This window comes from Aquarana catesbeiana, linkage group LG01 (genome assembly GCF_042186555.1).
Source record: "Aquarana catesbeiana isolate 2022-GZ linkage group LG01, ASM4218655v1, whole genome shotgun sequence".
Lineage (NCBI taxonomy): Eukaryota > Metazoa > Chordata > Amphibia > Anura > Ranidae > Aquarana > Aquarana catesbeiana.
The window spans coordinates 979,041,648-979,067,859 of NC_133324.1; the positions used below are offsets into that span (position 1 = coordinate 979,041,648).

General features: G+C 41.9%; 1 protein-coding gene across 1 annotated transcript in view; it reads right to left on the reverse strand.

Annotated features, from left to right (window-relative positions):
- The window catches only part of LOC141123548 (cytosolic phospholipase A2 gamma-like), a 201,096-nt gene that overhangs the window by 99,032 nt on the left and 75,852 nt on the right, over nucleotides 1-26,212 (reverse strand). The window contains exons 6-8 of the mRNA XM_073612062.1: nucleotides 20,103-20,211; nucleotides 6,047-6,187; nucleotides 2,132-2,182 (exon numbers count right to left, since the gene is read on the reverse strand). Of these exons, the coding sequence (XP_073468163.1) occupies nucleotides 2,132-2,182; nucleotides 6,047-6,187; nucleotides 20,103-20,211 (301 nt within the window). The remainder of the gene's footprint in view (nucleotides 1-2,131; nucleotides 2,183-6,046; nucleotides 6,188-20,102; nucleotides 20,212-26,212) is intronic.

Here is a 26,212-nt window from a genome sequence, read left to right on the forward strand (position 1 = left end):
CCAATCGGGAAGCAGGTGTGAAACCAATTTCCTGATTGGCCAAACAGTCAGGCGATCCTATTGGACACCTAGCGCTGGGAGGAGGAGAGAGGAGACACTGCGGAAGTTGCTCCAAGATAGGACACCGGAGCAGCTTCCCCCCCAAGCCCGACATGTTTAAGGACAGGAAGACGGCCGCATCAAGGTTAAGGACTGACCAGACAGCGGGTGGGGGAGTTCTGTATTGAAACACTGATCCTCAATCAGGCCAATCGGGAAGCAGGTATGAAACCAGTTTCCTGATTGGCCAAACAGTCAGGCGATCCTATTGGACACCTAGCGCTGGGAGGAGGAGAGAGGAGACACTGCGGAAGTTGCTCCAAGATAGGACACCGGAGCAGCTTCCCCCCAAGCCCGACATGCTTAAGGACAGGAAGACGTCCGCATCAAGGTTAAGGACTGACCAGACAGCGGGTGGGGGAGTTTGCTGGAGGTGTTAGTGCCGTGCCACGGGGGGTTTGCTGGGGGTGTTAGTGCCACGTGGCGGGGGGTAGGGGCAGTTGTGCTAGTGCTGTTCCACCGGCAGCCTGGGGAGGTTGTTTGCCACACCCAAAAAAAACACCAGCGGCCACTGCTTGAATAGTGGGTCATTGAAGGACAACACTGGATCTGCAGGGCAGGTATAGGTTTTGAACAGAGGTATGGGAGGATTGGGGGGGGCAGGGGGTGGGAGGCTCTTGAACATACAATGAACAACATATGGACATTTTGAATGAATCTGTATGTGGACTACTGTATACTAGGCAAATTGGACCCCTTAGAGTGGAACTAAAGTCTTTCATTGAACAAATTGTGAGCAGGCAGGCTGTTTGTTGCAGAAGAGACTTCTTTCAAATGTACACTGAGCATGTGCAGGTCAGTATAAATTCCGGCATGGTGCCTGTGTGCTGGGATGACTGAAATCCTGCACATGGATGAAAGTTATATCATCTTGTGTTTGAGAGATGGTGCCATTTATTGTGAATAGCAGCCCAGTGCACCTCCCAAAGGCAAATACACTGCAATGCAGTACGGTGCCCTGTGCTTTGCCCTGCCATAAAATGCAGCCTTCCCCATTTCTGCATGCATTGCTGTGGGTTTCAGCTCATTTATTTTGAATTGGCTGTTTAACTCAAAGTAAGGGGCATCAACGCATGACAACACATAGGACCTCATCTACATAACTAGATTCGGAACTCAGAAAATGTTGAACCCATTAGAGTGACAACCAAGAAATTAGTTCTTCTAGAATGTAAAATGAGTCATTGGGCAGGTGTGAAGAAATACTGTAAATGAAGAATGTTTTCAGAAATTAATGTATTAATAGTTTATTTTCATCAATTAACAAAATGGAAACCAAATGATAAGAAATCCAAATCCAATCAATATTGGCCTTCTTCTAGGTAGACTTGCACACAGTTGTTGAAGGAACTTGGCAGGTAGGTTGCTCTATGTTCATCTTGAAGAACTAAGCACAGATCTTCTGTGGATGTCGGCTGCCTCAGATACTTCTGTCTCTTCATGTCATCCCAGACAGACTTCATTAAGGTAAGATCAGGGCTCTGTGGGGGCCAGAGCATCACTTCCAGGACTTCTTGTTCTTTTTAGTTCCCAAGTTCCCAATGACATGGCTTCATGCTTGGGGTTGATGTACTGCAGCAGAATACATTTGGGGCCAATTACACACCTCCCTGATGATATGGCATGATCTGCCTGTATTCTTCGGCATTAGAACAAGGAGTCCTGGATGGTTTGGCTCCTGCAGAGAACTGATCTCACCATCATGGAGTCTGTCTGGGATGACATAAAGACACAGAAGGATTGGAGGCAGCCGACATCGACAGAAGATCTGAGCTTAGTTCTCCAAGATGTTTGGAACAACCTACCTACCGAGTTTGTTCAAAAACTGTGTGCAAGTCTACCTAGAAGAATGGATGCTGTTTTGAAGGCAAGGGCTGGTCACACCAAATAAAGCTGGCATAGGGTTTTTATTTTTTTATTATTATTATTATTATTATTATTATTATTATTAATTGTTGCATCAGCTAGTTAGAGAGGGGTTGGTGGTGAGGTTTGTCGAGGGAGATTTGACCAGTATATGTTGAACACCTACCATGAATAAACAACTTAACCCAATCAGCGCCGAATGCGCTGCCCCACAATCCTGCAGAGAAAAAAAGATAGCATTAGTGCTGAATATAATGAGGATCACAGTTAAGAATTGTAAATGAGTGTATAGTATTTATTAGGCACATAGCCATATACACATTCATATTCTTCATCTATGGGTTTTCTCTCCAACTGTCAAGAACGAATGTATCAGATGATGGTGAAGATATAAAAAGAATGGCTGATGCTGGGGATATTTGTATGGTATCTCTGACCTCAGTAGATGGTCTCTACGGGACTCTCTCTTTTCAGATTTTTTTTATTAAACTCATTGTTGGGTGAGAGATTTTGGAGGATACACTTTTAAGTTAAAGTGTCCAGATATATTCTACACAATAATATGATAAGATATCATCTACATCATGGGTAGGGATGAGCAGAACACCCCCCTGTTCGGTTCACACCAGAACATGCGAACAGGCAAAACATTTGTTCGAACACGCGAACACCGTTAAAGTCTACGGGACATGAACATGAATAATCAAAAGTGCTAATTTTAAAGGCTTATATGCAAGTTATTGTCATAAAAAGTGTTTGGGGACCTGGGTCCTGCCCCAGGGGACATGGATCAATGCAAAAAAAAGTTTTAAAAACGGACGTTTTTTTGGGAGCAGTGATTTTAATAATGCTTAAAGTGAAACAATAAAAGTGTAATATCCCTTTAAATTTCTTACCTGAGGGGTGTCTATAGTATGCCTGTAAAGGGGCGCATGTTTCCCGTGTTTAGAACAGTCTGACAGCAAAATGACATTTCTAAAGTAATAAAAGTTATTTAAAACTACTTCGCGGCTATAATGAATTGTTGGTCCGGCAATACACATAAAAGTTCATTGATAAAAACAGCATGGGATTCCCCTACAGGGGTACCCCGAACCAAAATTAAGAAAAAAAATGGAGTGGGGGTCCCCCTCAAAATCCATACCAGACTCTTCAGGTCTGGTGTGGATATTAAGGGGAACCCCGCGCCAAAATTTAAAACCTGGTTACGTAATGGGTGACCCCGCCTCCGCCGTTTTTAAAACTTCTTTTTGCATTAATACATGTCCCCTGGGGCAGGACCCAGGTCCCCAAACACTTTTTATGACAATAACTTGCATATAAGCCTTTAAAATTAGCACTTTTGATTTCTCCCATAGACTTTTAAAGGGTGTTCCGTGGCTTTCGAATTTGCTGCAAACATCAAAAATTGTTCGCTGTTCGGCGAATTGGTGAACAGCCAATGTTCGAAGCTCATCCCTACTCATGGGTGCTCATCCTGTGGCTCTACTACAAGTTCCATCATGCCTCTGTCTTTGGGAGACCTTTAGAAGTCATGCTTGTCAGCCTTGAAAAACCTCATGGGATTGGTATGGATTGGGGGGCACCCATCCCGTTTTTTTTTTGTTTACATATTTGTATTGCTGGCAATGGCTCGCAGCAGGGAAAATCTATTTAATTGGCATTTTTTTTTCTTTATATATGTCAGTTTTGCTGCAGCAGGTTCTATACATGGTACAGATGGACCACTTTACAGGCAGACTAAGAGAACCACCCAGGCCCTATATTAAAATTAATTTGACAATTTTATTGTTTCACTTTAAGCATTATTAAAATCACTGCTCCTGTAAAAACGATATTAAAAAAAAAAAGTTTGCATTGATACATGTCCCCCAGGGAAGTACCCGAACCCCCATACCCCTTTTTATGGCCAATAACTTGCATATAAGCCTTAAAAATAGGCGCTTTTGATTTTTTAAGTTTGGTCCCATAGACTTTATTAGGGTTAGTGGCTCAGGTCCGAAGTTTTTCCCTGATCAGGCATCCTCGTTGGTGAACCACTCATGGGTGTGTTTGGCCCATCACTACTCTGCAACAGCTGGACGGCCACAGGTTGAACACCCATGATCTATATTTACCTTTATGACTTGTTGAGCATTTTATAGATCACTGAATATTTACCTTTGATTGCTAGGTTTTTGCAACCTTTTGCTTTGTGGAATATATCTGTTTGCATTAAGATAGTGTAGATAACATATCAGGGTTAATATCCATAAGGGAAAAATCACCCTTTTATATTTTTTATTTTTTTATTATTTTATGTTGTAAATTCTAGGGTCGAGCCTACCAAAGTTCAGACTGAACCTTGGCTGTTTGCTAGCTTGGACAAGGGTCACAATTTTTTCTCTTCACTCCTTAGGCTTTAGCACTCTAGGAAATGTAGTCCGGAGAAGAACCTGAGCCACGGCCATCACTGGGAAACCAATTATGATACCCAGGGATACCTGAGAGCAGGAGGGGTCCTATAAAAGGAAAATCCTGGGACAGAGGGAGGACAGTTGGGGAGTTTCATTGGACGCTGCTGCACCAAGCTGAGCCTGCTGTACCATCAACGGCTCTGGTGCCTACTCTTCAATGTCAGTCTGATAGAGACCGCCACCACCCAGGCCTGATGGGGAAACACAGGAGGGAATCACCAAGGTACGTCTGCCATCAGTGACGATCAACTGCGAGAAAGGGGTCCTCCATCGGTTCATCCAACCAACTGTTGTAAGAGAATTGCAGGGACAGAGAGCGGTGAGTGGTCACAGGCCCACAGTTAAGCTGAATCACTGTTGACGCTGTCAGTTCTCACTTGCAAAAAGCTGCAGGTATAAGCCCTGCACCCACTATTGTGCTAACTGCTCATTCTGTTGCTAGACTAGGCCCAAGACAGCCAAGGTACCTGTTCTTCTCCCCATCTCCCCCGTTCTGCATTGTAGCACACTCCAACACCTTACTGCTGTAACTGGGTCTGCCTTTGTATAAAGTATCAAACTGCATCTAAAGTCTCCCCTTCCTTGCTACTTACTTCTTCAGGTGAAATATGTTAACACCCAACCTGTAGACATACCCTTATTTTTCTGAATGCCAATGTCTCAAAAGGTCCCGACGTATTTGGCAGAAGATCACCTCAAAAACCAATTTTTAGAATACTTTATCCTGAGGGCAGGTCTGTGTTCAACTTTACAGTATAATCTCTCAGGCCTAAACATGTGCATTCCCTTTTGTGTTCATATTGGTTGAATTTAATCTTCCAGTATACTTTGATACTTTTATAAATTTAACCTGCAAATATAGTTACAAATCGAAATTCTGAGATTTGGATGTATCCTAATTTCCAAATCACAATAGTAATGAATTTCAATAAATCCGAAATAAAGTATAATGAAAAAAAAATATCCAAATTCAAATTAAAAAATGAATCAACATTGAAAAATGAGTTTGAATTTGAAAAAAAATTAGAGTTCGGAAAAAAAAATTGAATTTGAAATGGAAAGATATTGTAATAAATACAGTAAGGTAAAATGATAGTGAAATAAGATTCCTACTTAGACTACTTCATAGAATATAACAGAGAATAATATAACAGAATAGAATCAAATAGATTATAAAAGAATGAATAAAAATAGAATAGAATATATTCTATTCTATTCCTTAATTTTCCATGTTATTCTATTCTATTCGGCTATATTCTATTATTTTCTATTCTCTTCTGTCTTATTCTATTTTATTTTCTATTATATTCTTTTTAGTTCTATTCTATTTTATAAAGTAGCCTAAGTAGGAATCATCATCTAATTTCACTTATATACCTTGCTGTATTTATTGTAATGTTTCAATTTCAAATTCATTTTTAAATTCAAATTCATTTTCAAATTTGATTTGATAAAAATAATGAGTATAAAAAATGAATCTGAATAAACAAAGAAATCCCAAAAAAAGGATCAGTGTAACATAATGAATTTGGCAAACCAAATTTTTTAACTTAACAGACTATGATAAATTGCACAAGTAAGATTTTTTGCCTCGTTAGTTAATGACCGTTTCTGATTTGGCTCACCTTGAAGATAAATCAAGTCACGTTCAGGCTTCTTCTCTGATACACGTCCTCCTTTAAACTTACTTCCCAGATTCTCAGTATTTATATAACATTTGTAAGCAGGAAATCCAGATGTATGTGGAGTGAACTCAAACCAAGCTTCTAAAATGAGATAAGATTAAATGAAAATAGATTTTCCTCCAGCTAGTGTCAATCTAGAGATGTGTCTTCTACACACTAAAGAGTACAAGAAGAATTTTGCTTGAAAACTTTTGTTTTCGGAACATTCATCTGATTTTTTTAACAGTAGTTGCGGGTCAAATTGACCTTCAATTTTTGACTGCAGTGGTAAGAACATTTGAGAGCAATTTTCTCTAGAACAAAACACATTTCTTTTCTTTTTTTTATGAAACAAAAACTTTAATTCAAATGTATAAAACCGCACACACACCACATGTCCTATCATTGAGTAGAACATATCATATAACATCTTTGGTATACAATGTGTGTGTTGTTACAAGTTAAATTAACCAACAGTTTACAATTTCTTTTCCATCCACCTATACAGCAGGTCTCCTTATATTACACACATCTTTGCTTTCTCCTAGTACAGTGGAGCTCTCAACAATAACCAGTGAATTCCAAACCTCATCTCTCTCGTCTCCAGTCATACCTCCTTCCTTCCCACTTCAGGCCCTGGTGGTAATGTTATAGTTTCTCTCATTTTAAATGATAAAATATAATTTGAAGGAAAACTGAACTAGCCTTTAGATAGGCTAAGGCTAATACGTATGTGGCACCTGTATTTTTCTGCATGCCAACGTCTCAAAAGGGCCCCAACGTAGCTGTCAGAAGATCACCTCAAAGACTATACTCAGATTACTTTATCCTGAGGGCAGATCTGTGTTCAACTTTACAGTATAATCTCTCGGGCTTAAACTTAGCCCCTTTGTCTGTCTCAAGTGGCATAGTTGATCCACATTTGTTACTTTGTTGGCCACGTGAGGCAATTGGTCTCATATGGAGCTACCGTTTATGCCCTTGAGGTCACAGTACATCCTGAAATTTTAAACCCCTGTAAGGGACTTGCTAAAGCTAATAATGCATTCCTTATTATGTTCATGTTGTGTTTGCTACAATTCTTTGGTAAAAATAACCCAAATCAGTGCATATTATTTAGTCTGTTTGAAATTTATAGCGCCCGCAAACTATGGGATATATATCTGAAAATTGATCTGTACTGATGGCCTATCTCATTTTTTGAGGCCCTAAAATGCCAGGACAGTACAAATATTCCCCCCAAATTACCCCTTTTTGGAATGTAGACAGTCCAACGTATTTAGTAAGAGGCATTGGGGGGTTTTTTGAATTTGTAAATATTTCTCAAAATTTTTTTGAAAATGAAGAAAAAAATAGGGTTAATTTAGTGTGTATTATTATGAAGCTGTGATTGGCCACAGCTATCACATAGTACAGATGCGCTGTGATTGGCGCTGTCTGTACCATGTGATCATTGTGACCAATCACAGAGATCAACACAACAGTACACAATGAATGGCTATGAATTAAAGCCATTTCATGTGTACAACTGTCATGTAATCTGCTGTGATTGGTCACAGCAATCACATGGTACTGGCAACGGCCCGGTACACTGATTTGTCTTCCAACAGGCACAGCGGGTGACAGATCATATGATGTCCACCCAGGAAGGCAGCATTCCCGCTCGGCTGTCATTGTACTATAGGCTGGGCTGGAAGCAGTTAATGCGGTTGTATACCCGCACAGACATTTAAAAAAAAACCTGTAAGGCAAAGTCATAATGAGCTAGTATGCATACTAGCTCATTATGAAATACTCACCTTAGAACGAGGCCTCGGCATCTGATCCCGGTCCACGCCGAGGGAGCTGAAATGTTCCCTCTGCGTTTCTTCCGGGTTCAGAGCTCTGGCGCTGTGAGTGGCCAGAGCCGCGATTATGTCACCCTGCGTGCGGGAGTCTTCTTCTTGACCTTGCCGGACCTTCACCTGGGCTCTGTACAGTGCATGCGCCGCTGATGTCAGAGGCTGCATGCAAAGTGAATATCTCCTGCACTGTACAGGTATAGGAGATATTCTTTTTACCTACAGGCAAGCCTTATTATAGGCTTGCCTGTAGGTAAAAATAAAAATAAAAGGGTATACAACCGCTTTAACCAAGAGTCAACATTCTAGTATGTTCCTACAAGGCTCCTGAAATCAAAGAAAAGAAGTCAAGGTGTGTGTTTTCACTATTTTTATAAGATAGAACAGTTTTTACTTTTGGGACACTTTTAGAAATGACTATAAAAGGTTACATCACTTTTCCATTTATGTACATATAAGACATCATACTATCTCTAAAGACTCAATAAGACTATTATTATCAAGTTTATGTTTTACTGTTATCATTATCAGAAGTGTGAAAGTGGGAACTCTTGCGCTGTCAGAGAGGGCCTACGCTAAAAGGACACTGCTGCAACACCTGTGTACTGATCCAGACAGAAAAATAAGACTAGAAAAGAGGTGGTAGTTGCGCTGTGAAAAAGGGAAAAAAGGGATAGGGGAGGGGCTACATAAAAAAGTATATAAAGCAGAGTGACCAGAAAAGTGAGCCAAACGCACTGATAGGCTTTAGATGCTAGAAAACATAAATGAGTGGAACTACAATACAAAATTGCTAACATCAAAAATATTGAATTGCAGGCAAGAAATACGTGATGCATAAATATAACGCTGGTGAAACAGTGAATCAAATACAAGTGACTGCCTGAATAAAACAAACCTTATACATGGATGAATACAATTGCTGAAAAAATAAAAAACACCAAGATACAATGGCACAAGTGAATGTGAGTGAGTGAATAACAATCTAAAATAATTAAAACATAAAATGAGTCCAGAATGAATAAGGGCTAGCATCACACTAGCACATGAATGACAGCTCTGACGAGCTGCGAGTGACAAGTCCCTAAGAGTAACAGTCCCGTCACCACGAGAAAAACTCGTAGCTAAAAAGACAAAAAACAGTTCCAATAGTCAAGGAAGGGGGATCTTCAGTGAGGACACCTCCGTGTTTGCAAGCCGCTTACCTTACAGCTGTAAGGCATACAGCTTGTGTTGCAAATGGTTAGCAGGTATGGAAGTTCAGTTTAGGCAGGTGATAACTATGGTGACAATGCCAGGCGGAATAAAAAACCATAAAAAATTAGACAGCATGTAATGTGACTCTGTGACGACCACAGTGGAGGGGGGCAAGACACAAAGGAGGGGAAGTTGCACTCACTTTTATAAAGTGAGTGTGGGCATCAATCCACAAGCGCCGAGCTCGTATGCCTCCAGAAGTATCTCCAATCTACAGTCTGTCCCCGTGCCTCACTCCTCAGTGCTCGTCGGGTAGAGTAACGGTATAGGGTATAGGAAGAGAGAAACGCACATAGCGTGATCCCATATCAAAAAGTAATTTTATTAAATGAAAAATGTCCAGTCAACTTACATTTAAAAACATCTAAAAGTGTATGGTAACCACGAGCGCCGAGCTCGTCTCCTGTTGTTGGTCTGTGGCAGCGTCCCGTGCTCCAATCCTGACGCGTATCGTCACGTCACAGAGTCACATTACATGCTGTCTATTTTTTATCGTTTTATAGTCCGCCTGGCATTGTCACCATAGTTATCACCTGCCTAAACTGAACTTCCATACCTGCTAACCATTTGCAACACAAGCTGTATGCCTGACAGCTGTAAGGTAAGCGACTTGCAAACACGGAGGTGTCCTCACTGAAGATCCCCCTTCCTTGACTATTGGAACTGTTTTTTTGTCTTTTTAGCTACGAGTTTTTCACGTGGTGATGGGACTGTTACTCTTAGGGACTTGTCACTCGCAGCTCGTCAGAGCTGTCATTCATGTGCTAGTGTGATACTAGCCCATATTCATTCTGGACTCATTTTATGTTTTAATTATTTTAGATTGTTATTCACTCACTCACATTCACTTGTGCCATTGTATCTTGGTGTTTTTTATTTTTTCAGCAATTGTATTCATCCATGTATAAGGTTTGTTTTATTCAGGCAGTCACTTGTATTTGATTCACTGTTTCACCAGTGTTATATTTATGCATCACGTATTTCTTGCCTGCAATTCAATATTCAATATTTTTGATGTTAGCAATTTTGTATTGTAGTTCCACTCATTTATGTTTTCTAGCATCTAAAGCCTATCAGTGCGTTTGGCTCACTTTTCAGGTCACTCTGCTTTATATACTTTTTTATGTAGCCCCTCCCCTATCCCTTTTTTCCCCTTTATCACAGCGCAACTACCACCTCTTTTATGATCAGAAGTGTGTTTCGTAATTGATATGTTTTCAGAAGATGGAAAACGGTGCAAAATATAAACAAACATCCTTTGTGAAGTAATAATTAATACCTTAACATGGATCGCTGGATGAGATCACACACCTTCAACCAATGATACATGATTAAGATGATAGTACACTACAAACTGGTATTTCATATAATATTGAACACTACAGAGAATAGAATTGTACACCCTTATAAGTACAAGGACATCATTTCTTATCCTGCCTGCTTCATCTAAAGTCCCAATTCCTTGTCCCCTTTTTCTCATTTAGATAGGGATGGAGGCAACTGACCTTACCAGGTCACCGCCTCATTTAACTACTTCAGCCCCGGAAGATTTGGCTCCTTAATGACTGGACCATTTTTTTGCGATTCGGCACTGCAGCACTTTAACTGACAATTGCGCGGTCGTGCGGCGCTGTACCCAAATAAAATTGATGTCCTTTTTTTCCCACAAATAGAGCTTTCTTTTGGTGGTATTTGATCACCTCTGCGGTTTTTATTTTTTGCACTGTAAGCAAAAGAAAAGCAACAATTTAAAAAAAAAACACAATGGGGGTTATTTACGAAAGGCAAATCCACTTTGCAGTACAAGTGCAAACTACAAGTGCAAAGTGCACATGAAATTACACTGAATGTACACTTGGAAGTTCAGTTGCTGTAAATCTGAGGAGAAAATCTGAAATGAGGGGAAGCTCTGCTGATTTTATCATCCAATCATATGCAAGCTAAAATGCTGTTTTTTATTTTCCTTGCATGTCCCCCTCGGATCTCCAGTGACTGCACTTCCAAGTGCACTTTCAGTGCAATTTCAAGTGCACTTTGCACTTGTAGTGCAAAGTGGATTTTCCTTTCGTAAATAACCCCCTATATCTTTTACTTTTTACTATAATAAATATCCCACATTTTTTTATCAAAAAAACGTTTTTTTTCCTCAGATTAGGCCGATATGTATTCTACTATATATTTTTGGTAAAAAAAAAATCGCAATAAGCGTATATTGATTGGTTTGTGCAAAAGTAATAGCGTCTACAAAATAAGGGATAGATTTATGGCATTTTTAGACCCCTTTCACACTGAGGTATTTTTTAGAAGCTTTAGCGTTAAAAATAGCGCCTGTAAAGTGCCTTAAAAAAGTCTCAGCTGCAATCCCAGTGTGAAAGCCACAGTGCTTTCACACTGGCAGGGCGTCACAAAAAGTCCTGTCAGCAGCTTCTTTGCAGCGCTGTAGGAGCGGTGAATACCGGCAAAGCGCCTCCGCGTCTTTTTTTGTGGGCGGATTTAACCCTTTTTCGGCCGCTAGCTAGCAGGGGTTAAAACCTCCCCGCTAGTGGTCGAATAGCACTGCTAAAACCGACGGTAAAATGGCTTTACTGCTGACGCCGGGCGCTAGCAATGTGAAAGTACTCTTATTATTGTTATTAGAGAGAGAGAGAGATCGGTGGTCATACTTTGTATGAACACACAATCAGTCACTACTCCCCTCAGAGAACCGGGATCTGTGTTTACACACACACACTCTGTCACGAGCGTTCGCGGCCTGGCGGTCATCACGCCCACTGGGCACTCACATCGGCTCCTGGCACACGCTCCCTAGTGCCCAAAAGGCGAAGCGATGTAAGGTCATTTCGCCCAGCCGTGCCATTCTGAGACAGTAAAACTGCGGCGGCTGGTCGGCAATCGGTTAAAGTCCCAATGTTCTCCTTTTCCTTTCACAATGACATAGTTAACATAACCCACCAATAAAACATATTATATCCCATCTAGGAGGGAATTTAATAAAATCCAATTTTATTCCCAGAAGACCTAATATAGAGATTCCCAGTCTTAGAGCGCCATCTGGTGAACAAGTGAAACCACTGCCTGTGCAAATAGTCAGTTAATAGGTAATCTTACTCCTGAGTAGAATTATAGGGGTCAGATAATGTTGAGTTATATATAAAGTAAATATTGTTAAACTTGATGTTTTTAAGTCAGAGACACTTCCTTCTTCATTCGGCCTGGTAGTGCTGAATATCAGTGTGTTATGTCTCTCCACTGCAGTGAATAAAAAGCACCTTCTTATCTTATGAACTGAACTCACTATCTCATCTAAATGTCTTGTTTGAAGACCCCTAAATCGGATTTAACACTTCCCAGTCCGATGTGAGTAAATATTTAAAACTACTCCCTATAGGCTAGTCCCTAGATCAGAGAATTCTGGGAAACTAAAAAAACAAAAAGGGTATTTAATAGAGAAAAGAGATTGTGATCTCTTCATCTCCATTTTGAATCATCCCTATCACTTTCCTCCCCTCTTAAGAAGATAGATCAGCCTTTATCAGTACGCTCTCATATTTTACGCTTTCTTGGTCTGAGATGATTCATGGAAGGTCCTACTAGGGTGTGGCTCTTCATTCAGCACCAATAAATTCCTGGGTAATATATAGTTTGATCATTACTTTGAACAATTTCCATCTTACACCTGAATGTGATTTACCTATATATAAATACACTGACTGGCCATTTTATTAGGTACACCTTGATAGTAGCGGGTTGGACCCCTTTTGCCTTAATTCTTGGTGGCATAGATTCAACAAGGTGTTGGAAATGTTCCTCAGAGATTTTGCTCCATAGTGACATGATAGCATCACGCAGTTGCAGCAGATTCGTCAGCTGCCCATCCAGGATGCCAATCTACCATTCCAACACACATCCCAAAGGTGCAGCCATTCTTTCATGTTGTTTGCGCCAAATTCTAACCCGACCATCTGAATGTCGCAGCTGAAATCCCGACTCATCAGACCAGGCAACGTTTTTCCAATCTTCAATTGTCCAATTTTGGTGATCCTGTGCCAATTGTAGCCTCAGATTTTCCTGTTCTTAGCTGACAGGAGTGGCAACTGGGGTGGTCTTCTGCTGCTGTAGCCCATCTTATTTAAGGTTCAATGAAAAATCCCAGAAATACACAGACCAGCTTGTCTGTCACCAACAACATGTCCCATGCAAAGTCACGTCCATCCCTATTCTTCCCCATTCTGATGCTTGGTTTAAATTTCAGCAGGTCGTCTTCACCACATCTAGAGGCCTAAATTCATTGAGTTGATGCCATGTGATTGGCTGATTAGCAATTTGTGTTACCAAGCAATTGAACAGACCATGTCCTGTGGTCTGATGAGACCAAGATAAACTTACTTGGTTCAGATGGTGACAAGCGTGTGTGGCAACAACCAGGTGAGGAGGACAAAGACAAGTGGGTGTCTTGCCTACAGTCAAGCATGGTGGTGGGAGTGTCATGGTCTGGGGCTGCTCAAGTGCTGCCGGCACTGGGGAGCTACAGATCATTGAGGGAACCATGAATGCCAACATGTACTGTGATATACTGAAGCAGAGCATGATCCCCTCCCTTCAAAGACTGGGCTGCAGGGCAGTATTCCAACATGATAACCACCCCAAACACACCTCCCAGACCACCACTGCCTTGCTAAAGAAGCTGAGGGTAAAGGTGATGGACTGGCCAAGCATGTCCCCAGACCTAAACCCTATTGATCATCTGTGGGGCATCCTCAAATGGAAGGTGGAGGAGTGCAAGGTCTCTAACATCCACCAGCTCTGTGATGTCATCATGGAGGAGGGGAAGAGGACTCCAGTGACAACCTGTGAAGCTCTGGTGACCTCCATGCCCAAGAGGGTTAAGGCAGTGCTGGAAAATAATGGTGGCCACACAAAATATTGACACTTTGGGCCCAATTTGGACATTTTCAGTTAGGGGTGTACTCACTTTTGTTGCCAGCGGTTTAGACATTAATGGCTGTGTGTTGAGTTATTTTGAGGGGACAGCAAATTTACACTGTTATACAAGCTGTACACTCACTACTTTACATTGTAGACAAGTGTCATTTCTTCAGTGTTGTCACATGAAAAGATAGAAGAAAATATTTACAAAAATGTGAGGGGTGTACTTACTTTTGTGACGTTAAATATATTGTAGATAGACTCGACCCCTCTTATTGTGCTGCAGAAGAAGTAAGAGAGGATGGTCTGATAAGTGCAGACCTAGTTGTCTGATAGGTTAAATGATTGGTGTTCGGTATCCAGGTTGTGATACAAGTGGACAGTAAATGATCAAATTCATCATAAATTCATACAATGTTAACTGTATAAGTCTCAGTTATATTTGGGGAAAATAAATGTTGTGTGTCTATGTCACACTATTAATCCTGCTGCCAACCCTGTTAGGGATTTAATTGTTAAATAAATTGTAATTTATTTTTCTATTTCCATAGTCCTTACTATATACTTTTTACAATGTTATTGTGCTTAATACACAGTATCTCACAAAAGTAAGTACACCCCTCAGTCACATTTTTGTAAATATTTTCTTCTATCTTTTCATGTGACAACACTGAAGAAATGACACTTTGCTACAATGTAAGGTAGTGAGTGTACAGCTTGTATAACAGCGTTTACATTCCTTGTAATAGGAATAAAAGTGACCCAAAAAATGGGGAAACTGTAAAATAAATAAATAAAAAAAAAAAAAATTTTTAAAAATGTAAGCGCCCCCGTCCCCGCAAGCTCACGCACAGAAGCGAACGCATACGTAAGTTACACTGGCATATGTAAAACGGTGTTCAAACCACACGTGAGGTATCGCCACAAACGTTAAGTGTCCTTACAAACGCAAATCCTTTATATTCAACATCAGGGATGAGCAGCCATGCTCCTAGATGTCTCCTCACATGGAGGCACCCATATATATATATATATACACACATGCATACATACACACACATATACATGTTTTTTCATATTAGTTTGAATATGTTGTTGCTACTATACAATGATTTTGAATGATGTGTCGAGTTTGATCTGAACTCCATTGGTGGATCAGAATCTTTCTGGCAGTGGATCTGGACTGAACTCCTCAAATACGGTGTGAGTGTATGTACCATGTACTGCAGCTGTGTTTTTTCTTTAAATTGGTAAATTGGTTAGTTCACCTGTAACCTAATGATGACACATTAGAGTAGTATATAGGTGATTGTGATGACTGGTTCCAATAGGTAACGAGTAAGCATTAACTTTTGTGTGAAACAAGTCTACCTCTTTGTCCCCCGCTCCATCTGTCAACCAACTTGTCATATGAAGAAATAAAAAGGTTTATTGGATGTGCAGCTGTTGGCAATCATTTCCTTATATGAAGAAATGTTATTTTTTAAAACATTTTGAGAGAGATATGTTTTATAGCAGAAAGTAAAATTTTTTTTTTTCTTTTTTCATAATTTTCGGTCTTTTTTTGTTTACATGATAAAAAATAAAAAACCCAGAGATGATTAAATACCACCAAAAGAAAGCTCTATTTGTGTGAAAAAAATAAAATTTTGTTTGGGTACAGTGTTGCATGACAGCACAATTACCAGTTAAAAAAGTGCAGTGCTGAACAGCAAAAAATACTCCGGTCATGAAGAGGGTATCACTTTCCGGAGCTGAAGTTGATATGGAAGTAGTATATGGAAGAAGTATACAGAAGAAGTATACGGAAGAAGTATACGGAAGAATCATATAGATGCAGAGGGATAATGTGCAGCCCAAGACCAAATTTTAATGTCAATGTAATAAAGACCGCACTGAAAAAACTTAAATATGTGCAAAACATGTAAAAAATTATTATGAAACCTTCAAGTTTTGATAAAGTGGCAATGCAACCAATAAAATAAAACAAATGAGTGATTATTTTACAATATGTGCAAATAAATTCACTGGGATACTGTGTGTATATATTGTGAAGAGTCAGCCTGGAGAGGGTTAATAAAACAGGGCAAGTACTTCCCTTTTAGGTCTGCTTATTAGGCACCTGGTGAGAGAGGAATTGGTGTGTTGCTATCAGAGCTTGATGCTGGAAGGACGCCTGTTGCCTCTGAGATGATCCTGCTGGGAGAGATGTTTGAGTAGGGGTGAGAGACACAGCAGCACGGTGTGTGAAAAGGTCCTTTGCTGGATTGTGCTGTTGCTCGGGTTAGAGCTGTGTACTGTGCACACCAGCCTGTGGCTGCAGAGACTGAACTTTTTCGGATATGTGCACGACAATTGCAAGACAAGCCCGTCGTTTCTTCTGCTTGTTTTGGCGTTCTGCTGAATAAAGCCATTTTTAAGTTGACTAAACTGTCTCACAGCTGCCTGTTTAACCCTTCGGATCCTAACACTATATATATGTAGCAAGGTCCCAGGCCTCAGTCTAATAAGAACTTCCAGGGCCAGAGACAGCTGACATCCTTCTGTATACAGTCAGTTGTGAGGCATAGTGGGTACAAAATAATTAAAGTATTTGGGCGCCAGACACTTCTTGAATGCAAAAGAGAGTTTAATTCTCTTAAAAATTTTGGGGGAGAGAGGGTTAGGGCCAGGTCACCCTTAGGTAGTTGCAAGTTAAATTGACAGTCTCCAAGACTTCAATAGGTGGACAGCCATACAGGGAAAGGCATCCAGCAAGGCGCCTCTTGTGCACATGCAGGAATGCTGTCTCCTATGGCAACAGTCTTTAACAGTTTCTAAAACAAATGTAACAGTTCTTTCACTTTCACTACAATCACTCCTTGTAATTCTTCAGCCCACTGAGCTCCCAGTCTCTATCACTAGACTCACTGATTCACTGTCACTGAATCCCTTGAGCTCCTCCAATCTTCACTGTAGTATCTTCCTCAAGCGTCACCCCCACCTCTCTGCTGGGTCCCTAGCTTGGCACCCAAGGTACTTCTCAAGCTTCACCCCACTGGCCTGCTCGGTCCCTGGCTTGACACACAAGGCTGCTCTACAAGCGTCACCTCCGCTGGTTGGGTTCCTGGCTTGATACCTGCTGAAGTTTTCAGATTCTTCACCGTTTCCGGTTGGTGAGAATACTGCTCTGGTACTTGCTTGAGCTACACACTGTGGTCCCTGGTAATAAGGTGGATGGTCCCTTAGTGGCGACAGCTTCCATTCTACCTCCGACCATGACAGGTTCTCCGGCCGGCAGAACCGTCACTTCTGGTCTGCTGCAAGGCACGATCCCAACCCTGCGCTGCTCTCTTGCTTCTGGATAGGCCCTTAGACAGCTTAGAAGCCAGATTTGCCCGGGATAGGCCCAAACTCCGGTCTAGCAGCCCGGGTCAATACAACACATGTCAACCCAGACAGCCATCCAGGTGACACAGAACACTGATCACTTGACTCCGCCTGAATATATAGGCTCTCCCAGCAGGCCAAGAGATCCAACAAAACCCCTGCCCATTGGCTGAGACACCCTATATACCCATAATCTGACCTTGCATTGCCCTTCTTGTATCTAGTACCACCAGGTACCCGGCCACCTAGTGGTAGAAGAGAAAAGTGCAACAAGGCCAGACTTAGGATGAAACCAATTGATCTCTAACAATTAGCCAAGATGACTATTTTTGGGAGTAACCCTGCCTAAATATCCACTGCAATAACAAATGGTGAGTAGATGTATACAGTATCCTGGTGAATTTCTTTGCACATATTTTAAAATAATCATTTATTTGTTTTATTGGTTGCATTGTCACTTTATTAATTTCCCGCTAACATTTGATGGTGACAGTATGACACTTCTGCTCTAATCACTGTAGCTGTATGGCGGGTGCGTTAAGGGTATAAGGGGCGGGGCGTGACGTAGGAGCCAATGAGCATGGCCGCCGGTGACCCGCGATTGCTCCTGAGAAGGACAGAACAGAGATCTGTCAATGTAAACAGACAGATCTCCATTCAGCCAGAGGAGTAGAGACAGATCTGCTATTCCTAGTAATTAGGAACAGCAAACGGTCTCCTCCCCCAGTCAGTCACACCTCCCCACAATTAGAAACACACACTAGGGAACACATTTAACCCCTTTATTGCCCCCTAGTGTTAACCCCTTCCCTGCCAGTGACATTTATACAGTAATTGGTGACTATTTTTAGCTCTGATCATTGTATAAATGTCACTGGTCCCAAAATAGTGTCAAGTGTCTGATCTGTCTGTCGCAATGTCGCAGTCCTGCTAAAAATCACAGATCACCGCCAATACTAGTAAAAAAAAATAATAATATTAATAAAAATGCCAAAAATATATCTCCTATTTTGTAGACGCTATAACTTTTGCGCAAACCAAACAATATATGCTTATTTCAATTACATTTTTTTTTTAGAACCACAAATATGTAGAAGAACTTAAAGGTTTATTTTTTTTTTTGCACATATTTAACTTTTTTTCAGTGCGGTCTTTATTATATAGACATTGATTTTCACATATATTGTGATATATGTGTACAGCTGCTGATCCAAACCAACTAGATCCCACATCCGTGGCGTGGATATATTACACATTCATCAAGCCCAAATTTTAGTTTTCATTATTCCTCATCATATAGGAATCACATGCCATATGGTAAGGAAATGTTAACCACTTGCCGCCCGCCATATAGCAGAATGACGGCGGCAAAGTGGTTTCAATATCCTGACTGGACGTCACATGACGTCCGCAGGATATTGAGCTGCTGCGTGCCCCCGGGGGCGCGCATCGCGGCGATCGTTGTTGCGGGGTGTCAGTCTGACACCCCGCAACACTGATCTAGGTAAAGAGTCTCTGACGGAGACTCTTTACCACGTGATCAGCTGTGTCCAATCACGGCTGATCACAATGTAAATAGGAAGAGCCGGTGATCGGCTTTTCCTCACTCGCGTCTGACAGATGCGAGTAGAGCAGAGCCAATCGGCTGCTCTCCTGACAGGGGGGGTCTGTGCTGATTGTTTATCAGCACAGCCCCCCCTCGGATCCCACCCAGGACCACCAGGGAAGCCGCCCAGGACCACCAGGGAAACCAGCCACACTGGACCACCAGGTATGCCCCCTAGACCCCCAGGAAATACTGATCTGTGCAAAGGCAGCTGCCAATCAATGCCCAGGCAGCTGCCAATCAGTGCCCACTCCCATGCCTACCACTGCCAGTGCCACCAGGGATGCCCATCAGTGCCCATCAGTGCCACGTATCAGTGCCCATCAGTGTCCATCAGTGCCACGTATCAGTGCCCATCAGGGCCGCCTATCAGTGCCCAGCAGTGCCCAGCAGTGCCGCCTATCAGTGCCCATCAGTGCCACCCATAAGAACCCATCTGTGCAGCCTTTCAGTGCCCATAAGTGTCGGCTAACAGTGCCCATCAGTGCCCACCAGTGCCACCCAGTGCCACCCATAAGTGCCCATCAGTGACGCCTATCAATGCCCATCAGTGCTGCATATCAGTGCCACCCATCAGTGCCGCCTACCAGTGCCCATCAGTGCCGCATATCAGTGCCCATCGTCAGTGCCCGTCAGTGCCTGCTCATTGGTGCCACCTCATCACTGCCGCCTTATCAGTGCCCGTCAGTGCCGCCTTATCAGTGCCCATCAGTGAAAGAGAAAACTTACTTATTTACAAAATTTTTAAACAAAAACAAAAGCAAAACTTTTATTTTTTTCGGTCTTTTTTTATCTGTTTCGCAAAAAATAAAAACCGCAGAGGTGATCAAATACCACCAAAAGAAAGCTCTATTTGTGGGAACAAAATGATAAAAATTTAGTTTTGGTACAGTGTTGGATGACCGCGAAATTGTCATTCAAACTGCGACAGCACTGAAAGCTGAAAATTGGTCTGGGCAGGAAGGTGTCTAAGTGCCCGGTATTGAAGTGGTTAAGAATGCCGTTCTAGTAAAATCACCTGATTTGTTTTCATGCATTTCATGCTTTCTCACAGCAGAGTAGATGGGATACGGGTCTTCACCGGTCTCACACATTTCCTTGTGACTGGACAGCTTTCCTTCATTGATCTGCAGATAAGAGATAAAAATTACCAGTGTGTGTTCCCCAAGGTTCATTGATATTAATGATGTACCCCAAGGTTCAGTGTTATTAGTGGTGTACCCCAAGTTCAGTGTTATTAGTGGTGTTCCCCAAGGTTCAGTGTTATTAGTGGTGTTCCCCAAGGTCCAGTGTTATTAATGATGTACCCCAAGGTTCAGTGTTATTAGTGGTGTACCCCAAGTTCAGTGTTATTAGTGGTGTTCCCCAAGGTTCAGTGTTATTAGTGGTGTTCCCCAAGGTCCAGTGTTATTAATGATGTACCCCAAGGTTCAGTGTTATTAGTGGTGTTCCCCAAGGTCCAGTGATATTAATGATGTACCCCAAGGTTTAGTGTTATTAGTGGTGTTCCCCAAGGTCCAGTGATATTAATGATGTACCCCAAGTTCAGTGTTATTAGTGGTGTTCCCCAAGGTTCAGTGTTATTAGTGGTATTCCCCAAGGTCCAGTGATATTAATGATGTACCCCAAGGTTCAGTGTTATTAGTGGTGTTCCCTAAGGTTCAGTGTTATTAGTGGTGTTCCCCAAGGTCCAGTGTTATTAATGATGTACCCCAAGGTTCAGTGTTATTAGTGGTGTTCCCCAAGGTTCAGTGTTATTAGTGGTGTTCCCCAAGGTCCAGTGTTATTAATGATGTACCCCAAGGTTCAGTGTTATTAGTGGTGTATCCCAAGGTTCAGTGTCATTAGTGGTGTTCCCCAAGGTCCAGTGATATTAATGATGTACCCCAAGGTTCAGTGTTATTAGTGGTGTTCCCCAAGGTTCAGTGTTATTAGTGGTGTACTCCAGGGTTCAGTGTTATTAGTGGTGTTCCCCAAGGTCCAGTGATATTAATGATGTACCCCAAGGTTCAGTGTTATTAGTGGTGTTCCCCAAGGTTCAGTGTCATTAGTGGTGTTCCACAAGGTTCAGTGTTATTAGTGGTGTTCCCCAAGGTCCAGTGATATTAATGATGTACCCCAAGGTTCAGTGTTATTAGTGGTGTTCCCCAAGGTTCAGTGTCATTAGTGGTGTTCCCCAAGGTCCAGTGATATTAATGATGTACCCCAAGGTTCAGTGTTATTAGTGGTGTTCCCCAAGGTTCAGTGTTATTAGTGGTGTTCCCCAAGGTCCAGTGTTATTAATGATGTACCCCAAGGTTCAGTGTTATTAGTGGTGTTCCCCAAGGTTCAGTGTCATTAGTGGTGTTCCCCAAGGTCCAGTGATATTAATGATGTACCCCAAGGTTCAGTGTTATTAGTGGTGTTCCCCAAGGTTCAGTGTTATTAGTGGTGTACTCCAGGGTTCAGTGTTATTAGTGGTGTTCCCCAAGGTCCAGTGATATTAATGATGTACCCCAAGGTTCAGTGTTATTAGTGGTGTTCCCCAAGGTTCAGTGTCATTAGTGGTGTTCCCCAAGGTTCAGTGTTATTAGTGGTGTTCCCCAAGGTCCAGTGATATTAATGATGTACCCCAAGGTTCAGTGTTATTAGTGGTGTTCCCCAAGGTTCAGTGTCATTAGTGGTGTTCCCCAAGGTCCAGTGATATTAATTATGTACCCCAAGGTTCAGTGTTATTAGTGGTGTTCCCCAAGGTTCAGTGTTATTAGTGGTGTTCCCCAAGGTCCAGTGTTATTAATGATGTACCCCAAGGTTCAGTGTTATTAGTGGTGTTCCCCAAGGTTCAGTGATATTAATGATGTACCCCAAGGTTCAGTGTTATTAGTGGTGTTCCCCAAGGTCCAGTGATATTAATGATGTACCCCAAGGTTCAGTGTTATTAGTGGTGTTCCCCAAGGTTCAGTGTTATTAGTGGTGTACTCCAGGGTTCAGTGTTATTAGTGGTGTTCCCCAAGGTCCAGTGATATTAATGATGTACCCCAAGGTTCAGTGTTATTAGTGGTGTTCCCCAAGGTTCAGTGTCATTAGTGGTGTTCCCCAAGGTTCAGTGTTATTAGTGGTGTTCCCCAAGGTCCAGTGATATTAATGATGTACCCCAAGGTTCAGTGTTATTAGTGGTGTTCCCCAAGGTTCAGTGTCATTAGTGGTGTTCCCCAAGGTCCAGTGATATTAATGATGTACCCCAAGGTTCAGTGTTATTAGTGGTGTTCCCCAAGGTTCAGTGTTATTAGTGGTGTTCCCCAAGGTCCAGTGTTATTAATGATGTACCCCAAGGTTCAGTGTTATTAGTGGTGTTCCCCAAGGTTCAGTGTCATTAGTGGTGTTCCCCAAGGTCCAGTGATATTAATGATGTACCCCAAGGTTCAGTGTTATTAGTGGTGTTCCCCAAGGTTCAGTGTTATTAGTGGTGTACTCCAGGGTTCAGTGTTATTAGTGGTGTTCCCCAAGGTCCAGTGATATTAATGATGTACCCCAAGGTTCAGTGTTATTAGTGGTGTTCCCCAAGGTTCAGTGTCATTAGTGGTGTTCCCCAAGGTTCAGTGTTATTAGTGGTGTTCCCCAAGGTCCAGTGATATTAATGATGTACCCCAAGGTTCAGTGTTATTAGTGGTGTTCCCCAAGGTTCAGTGTCATTAGTGGTGTTCCCCAAGGTCCAGTGATATTAATTATGTACCCCAAGGTTCAGTGTTATTAGTGGTGTTCCCCAAGGTTCAGTGTTATTAGTGGTGTTCCCCAAGGTCCAGTGTTATTAATGATGTACCCCAAGGTTCAGTGTTATTAGTGGTGTTCCCCAAGGTTCAGTGTTATTAGTGGTGTTCCCCAAGGTCCAGTGATATTAATGATGTACCCCAAGGTTCAGTGTTATTAGTGGTGTTCCCCAAGGTTCAGTGTCATTAGTGGTGTTCCCCAAGGTTCAGTGTTATTAGTGGTGTACTCCAAGGTTCAGAGTTATTACACTAATGCCCTGTACACACGATCGCACATTCCGACAACAAAATCCATGGGATTTTTTCCAACGGATGTTGGCTCAAGCTTGTCTTGCATACACGGTCACACAATGTTGTCTGAAATTCCGAACGTCAAGAACGCGGTGACATACAACATGTACGACGAGCCGAGAAAATTGAAGTTCAATAGCCAGTGCTGCTCTTCTCCTTGATTACGAGCATGCGTGGAACTTTGTGCGTCGGAATTGTGTACACACGATCGGATTTTCCGACAACAGATTTTGTTGTTGGAAAATTTGAGAGCCAGATCTCAAATTTTGACGGAAATTTCGACAGAAAATGTCCGATGGAACCTACACACAGTCAGAATTTCCAACAACAAGCTCCTATCGAACATTTTCTGTTGGAAAATCCGACTGTGTGTACGAGGCATTAGACTCAAACTTGCTCTTAGAAGGAAACTGGAACATGCTCAGTAGATGACAACAGCTGGTCTACACAATCTCAGGCTGTGATGGGGCACAGAGAAGATGGGAGGGACAGCTGAAGGCAGGATCAAATAGGTATACTTCACTCTACACCAAACGAATACTCTGTTCTACAGCATGTAATGAGTTTTTCATAGTCTAGGTTTAATGACACTTTAACCGCTTGCCCCCCACCCACCGCCAAATGACGGAAGAGTGGTGTGGCTCTCATTCTGGGTGGGTCTGTCATATGATGGCGTCTCACAGCTGGTCACATGTAAATGTGGAAGTGCCATATATCGGCTCTCCTTGCCTCACACTGACAGAGTGTGTGGCAAGGAGAGCTGATCAGTGGTATCTCCTCACAGGGGAGACCGGGGCAGGTAATCAGGACATTGATTATCAGTGCCCTGATTACAGGAAAGCCCCAATAGTGCCCAGTAGTGCCACTAATCAGTGCCCATTAGTGATGCCAGTCAGTGCTGCCCATCAGTGCCGCCTATCAGTGTGTAAAATTAGTGACATCTCATCAGTGCCGCCTCATCAGGGCACATCAGTTAAGGAGAAAAATTACTTATTTACAAAATTTACTGACATAAAGTAAGACAAACTGTTTTTTTTTTTTATTGAAATTTTTGGTCTTTTTTTCTTTTTACTAAAAAGTAAAAAACCTAGCAGTGATTAAATACTACGGAAAAGAAAGCTCTATTTGTGTGAAAAAAATGATAAAATGTAATTGTCAAATGTCAATGGGTACAGTGTTGAATCACTTGAATCAATTGTCATTCAAAGTGTGACAGTGCTGAAAATTGGCCTGTGCAGGAAGGGGGTGAGAATGCCCGGTATTGAAGGGGTTAAACTGAACTGATCAAGAAAACTGCACATCAAAATGATTAGTAGGCAACCAAACTGATATGCAAATCATGATTTTTTCCTGTGGAAGTCGCCCTTAAACCATCCATACATGGACTGTAATTCAGGCAAGTTGAAAAAGGACCAGAAGAATTTTGATCCATGTATAGGCAGGCTAGTTGTACAGAATTCAATCTACCAATCAACCTCTGTACAACCGCCCTGTCAGAGATTTACCTACATATGGTAAATTTGGCATTTACGGTAAATGCACATTATTTATTTATTTATTTATTTATTTATTTATTTATTTATATTTATTTATTTATTTTTGCAGGTAAAAAAATTGTGCATTGATTATAAAGTGTTGCCATGCAGGTCTCCTGCACACTGTTAGTGATCTGTGTGCCCGTAAAATGGGGTGGAATATGGAACATGTTCCCAAAAGGTGAACTTCTACTTTAAGCCCGATTTTACCTTCTGCTCCCCAGGCCTTATTCAGCAATCTTGTCCATTACCTTCGTTGTCTTGGAAGGATATTTTAGTATAGCTAAAACTGAACTGGAATATAACACTACAGTGTAAAATGTAACAAAACCTTTTAATCAGTCCTTACTAGGGATGAGCCATTGATTCAGTCCAAACCTAGCTTCAGACCAAACATTGGCTATTCGGGCATTCACACTTTTTCCCATCTGCCCCCCTCTGTTTAGCGGGAGCTGATCATCATATACAGTGCCTTGAAAAAGTATTTAATCCCTTGAAATTTTCCACATTTTGTCATTTTACAACCAAAAAAGTAAATGTATTTTATTGGGATTTTATATGATAGACCAGTGTTTCTCAACTCCCATCCTTAAGGCGCCCCAACAGGTCATGTTTTCAGGATTCCCATTATTTTGCACAGGTCACTGGATCAGTTTCACTGCCTTAGTAATTACCACAGCCATTTCATCTAAGAAAACATGACCTGTTGAGGCGCCTTTAGGACTGGAGTTGAGTCAATACTTTGTAGAGCCCCCTTTCTCTGCAATTACAGCTGCAAGTCTTTTTGGGGATGTCTCTACCAGCTTTGCACATCTAGAGAGGGACATTTCTGCCCATTCTTCTTCATTGCAAAATATCTCAAGCTCTGTCAGATTGGATTTAGAGCGTCTGTGAAAAACAATTTTCAAGTCTTGCCACAGATTCTCAATGGGATTTAGGTCTGGACTGTGACTGGGCCATTCTAACACATGAATATGCTTTGATCTAAACCATTCCATTGTAGCTCTGGCTGTATGTTTAGGGTCGTTGTCCTGCTGGAAGGTGAACCTCCGCCCCAGTCTCAAATTTTTTGCAGACTCTAATGCCGCATACACATGGCTGGGCTTGCCAAGGAGCTAAACTCCATCGGCATTTCCGACGGAGAGATTTAGAACATGTTTTATATCTGAGTCCGTCGGAAATGCCACCAGAAAAATTCCGATGGGGCATACACACGGTCGGAATGTCCGACCGAAAGCTCCCATCTGACTTTTTCTGTCGGGAAGTCCGGCCATGTGTACACAGCATTACAGGTTTTCTTCTAAGATTGTCCTGTATTTGGCTCCATCCATCTTCCCATTAACTCTGACCAGCATCTCTGTCCCTGCTGAAGAAAAGCATCCCCACACCATGATGCTGCCACCACCATGTTTCACGGTGGGGATGGTGTGTTCAGGGTGATGTGCAGTGTTAGTTTTCCCACCACACATAGCGTTTTGATTTTAGCCCAAAAAGTTCAATGTTGGTCTCATCTGACCAGAGCACCTTCTTCCACATGTTTGCTGTGTCCCCCACAT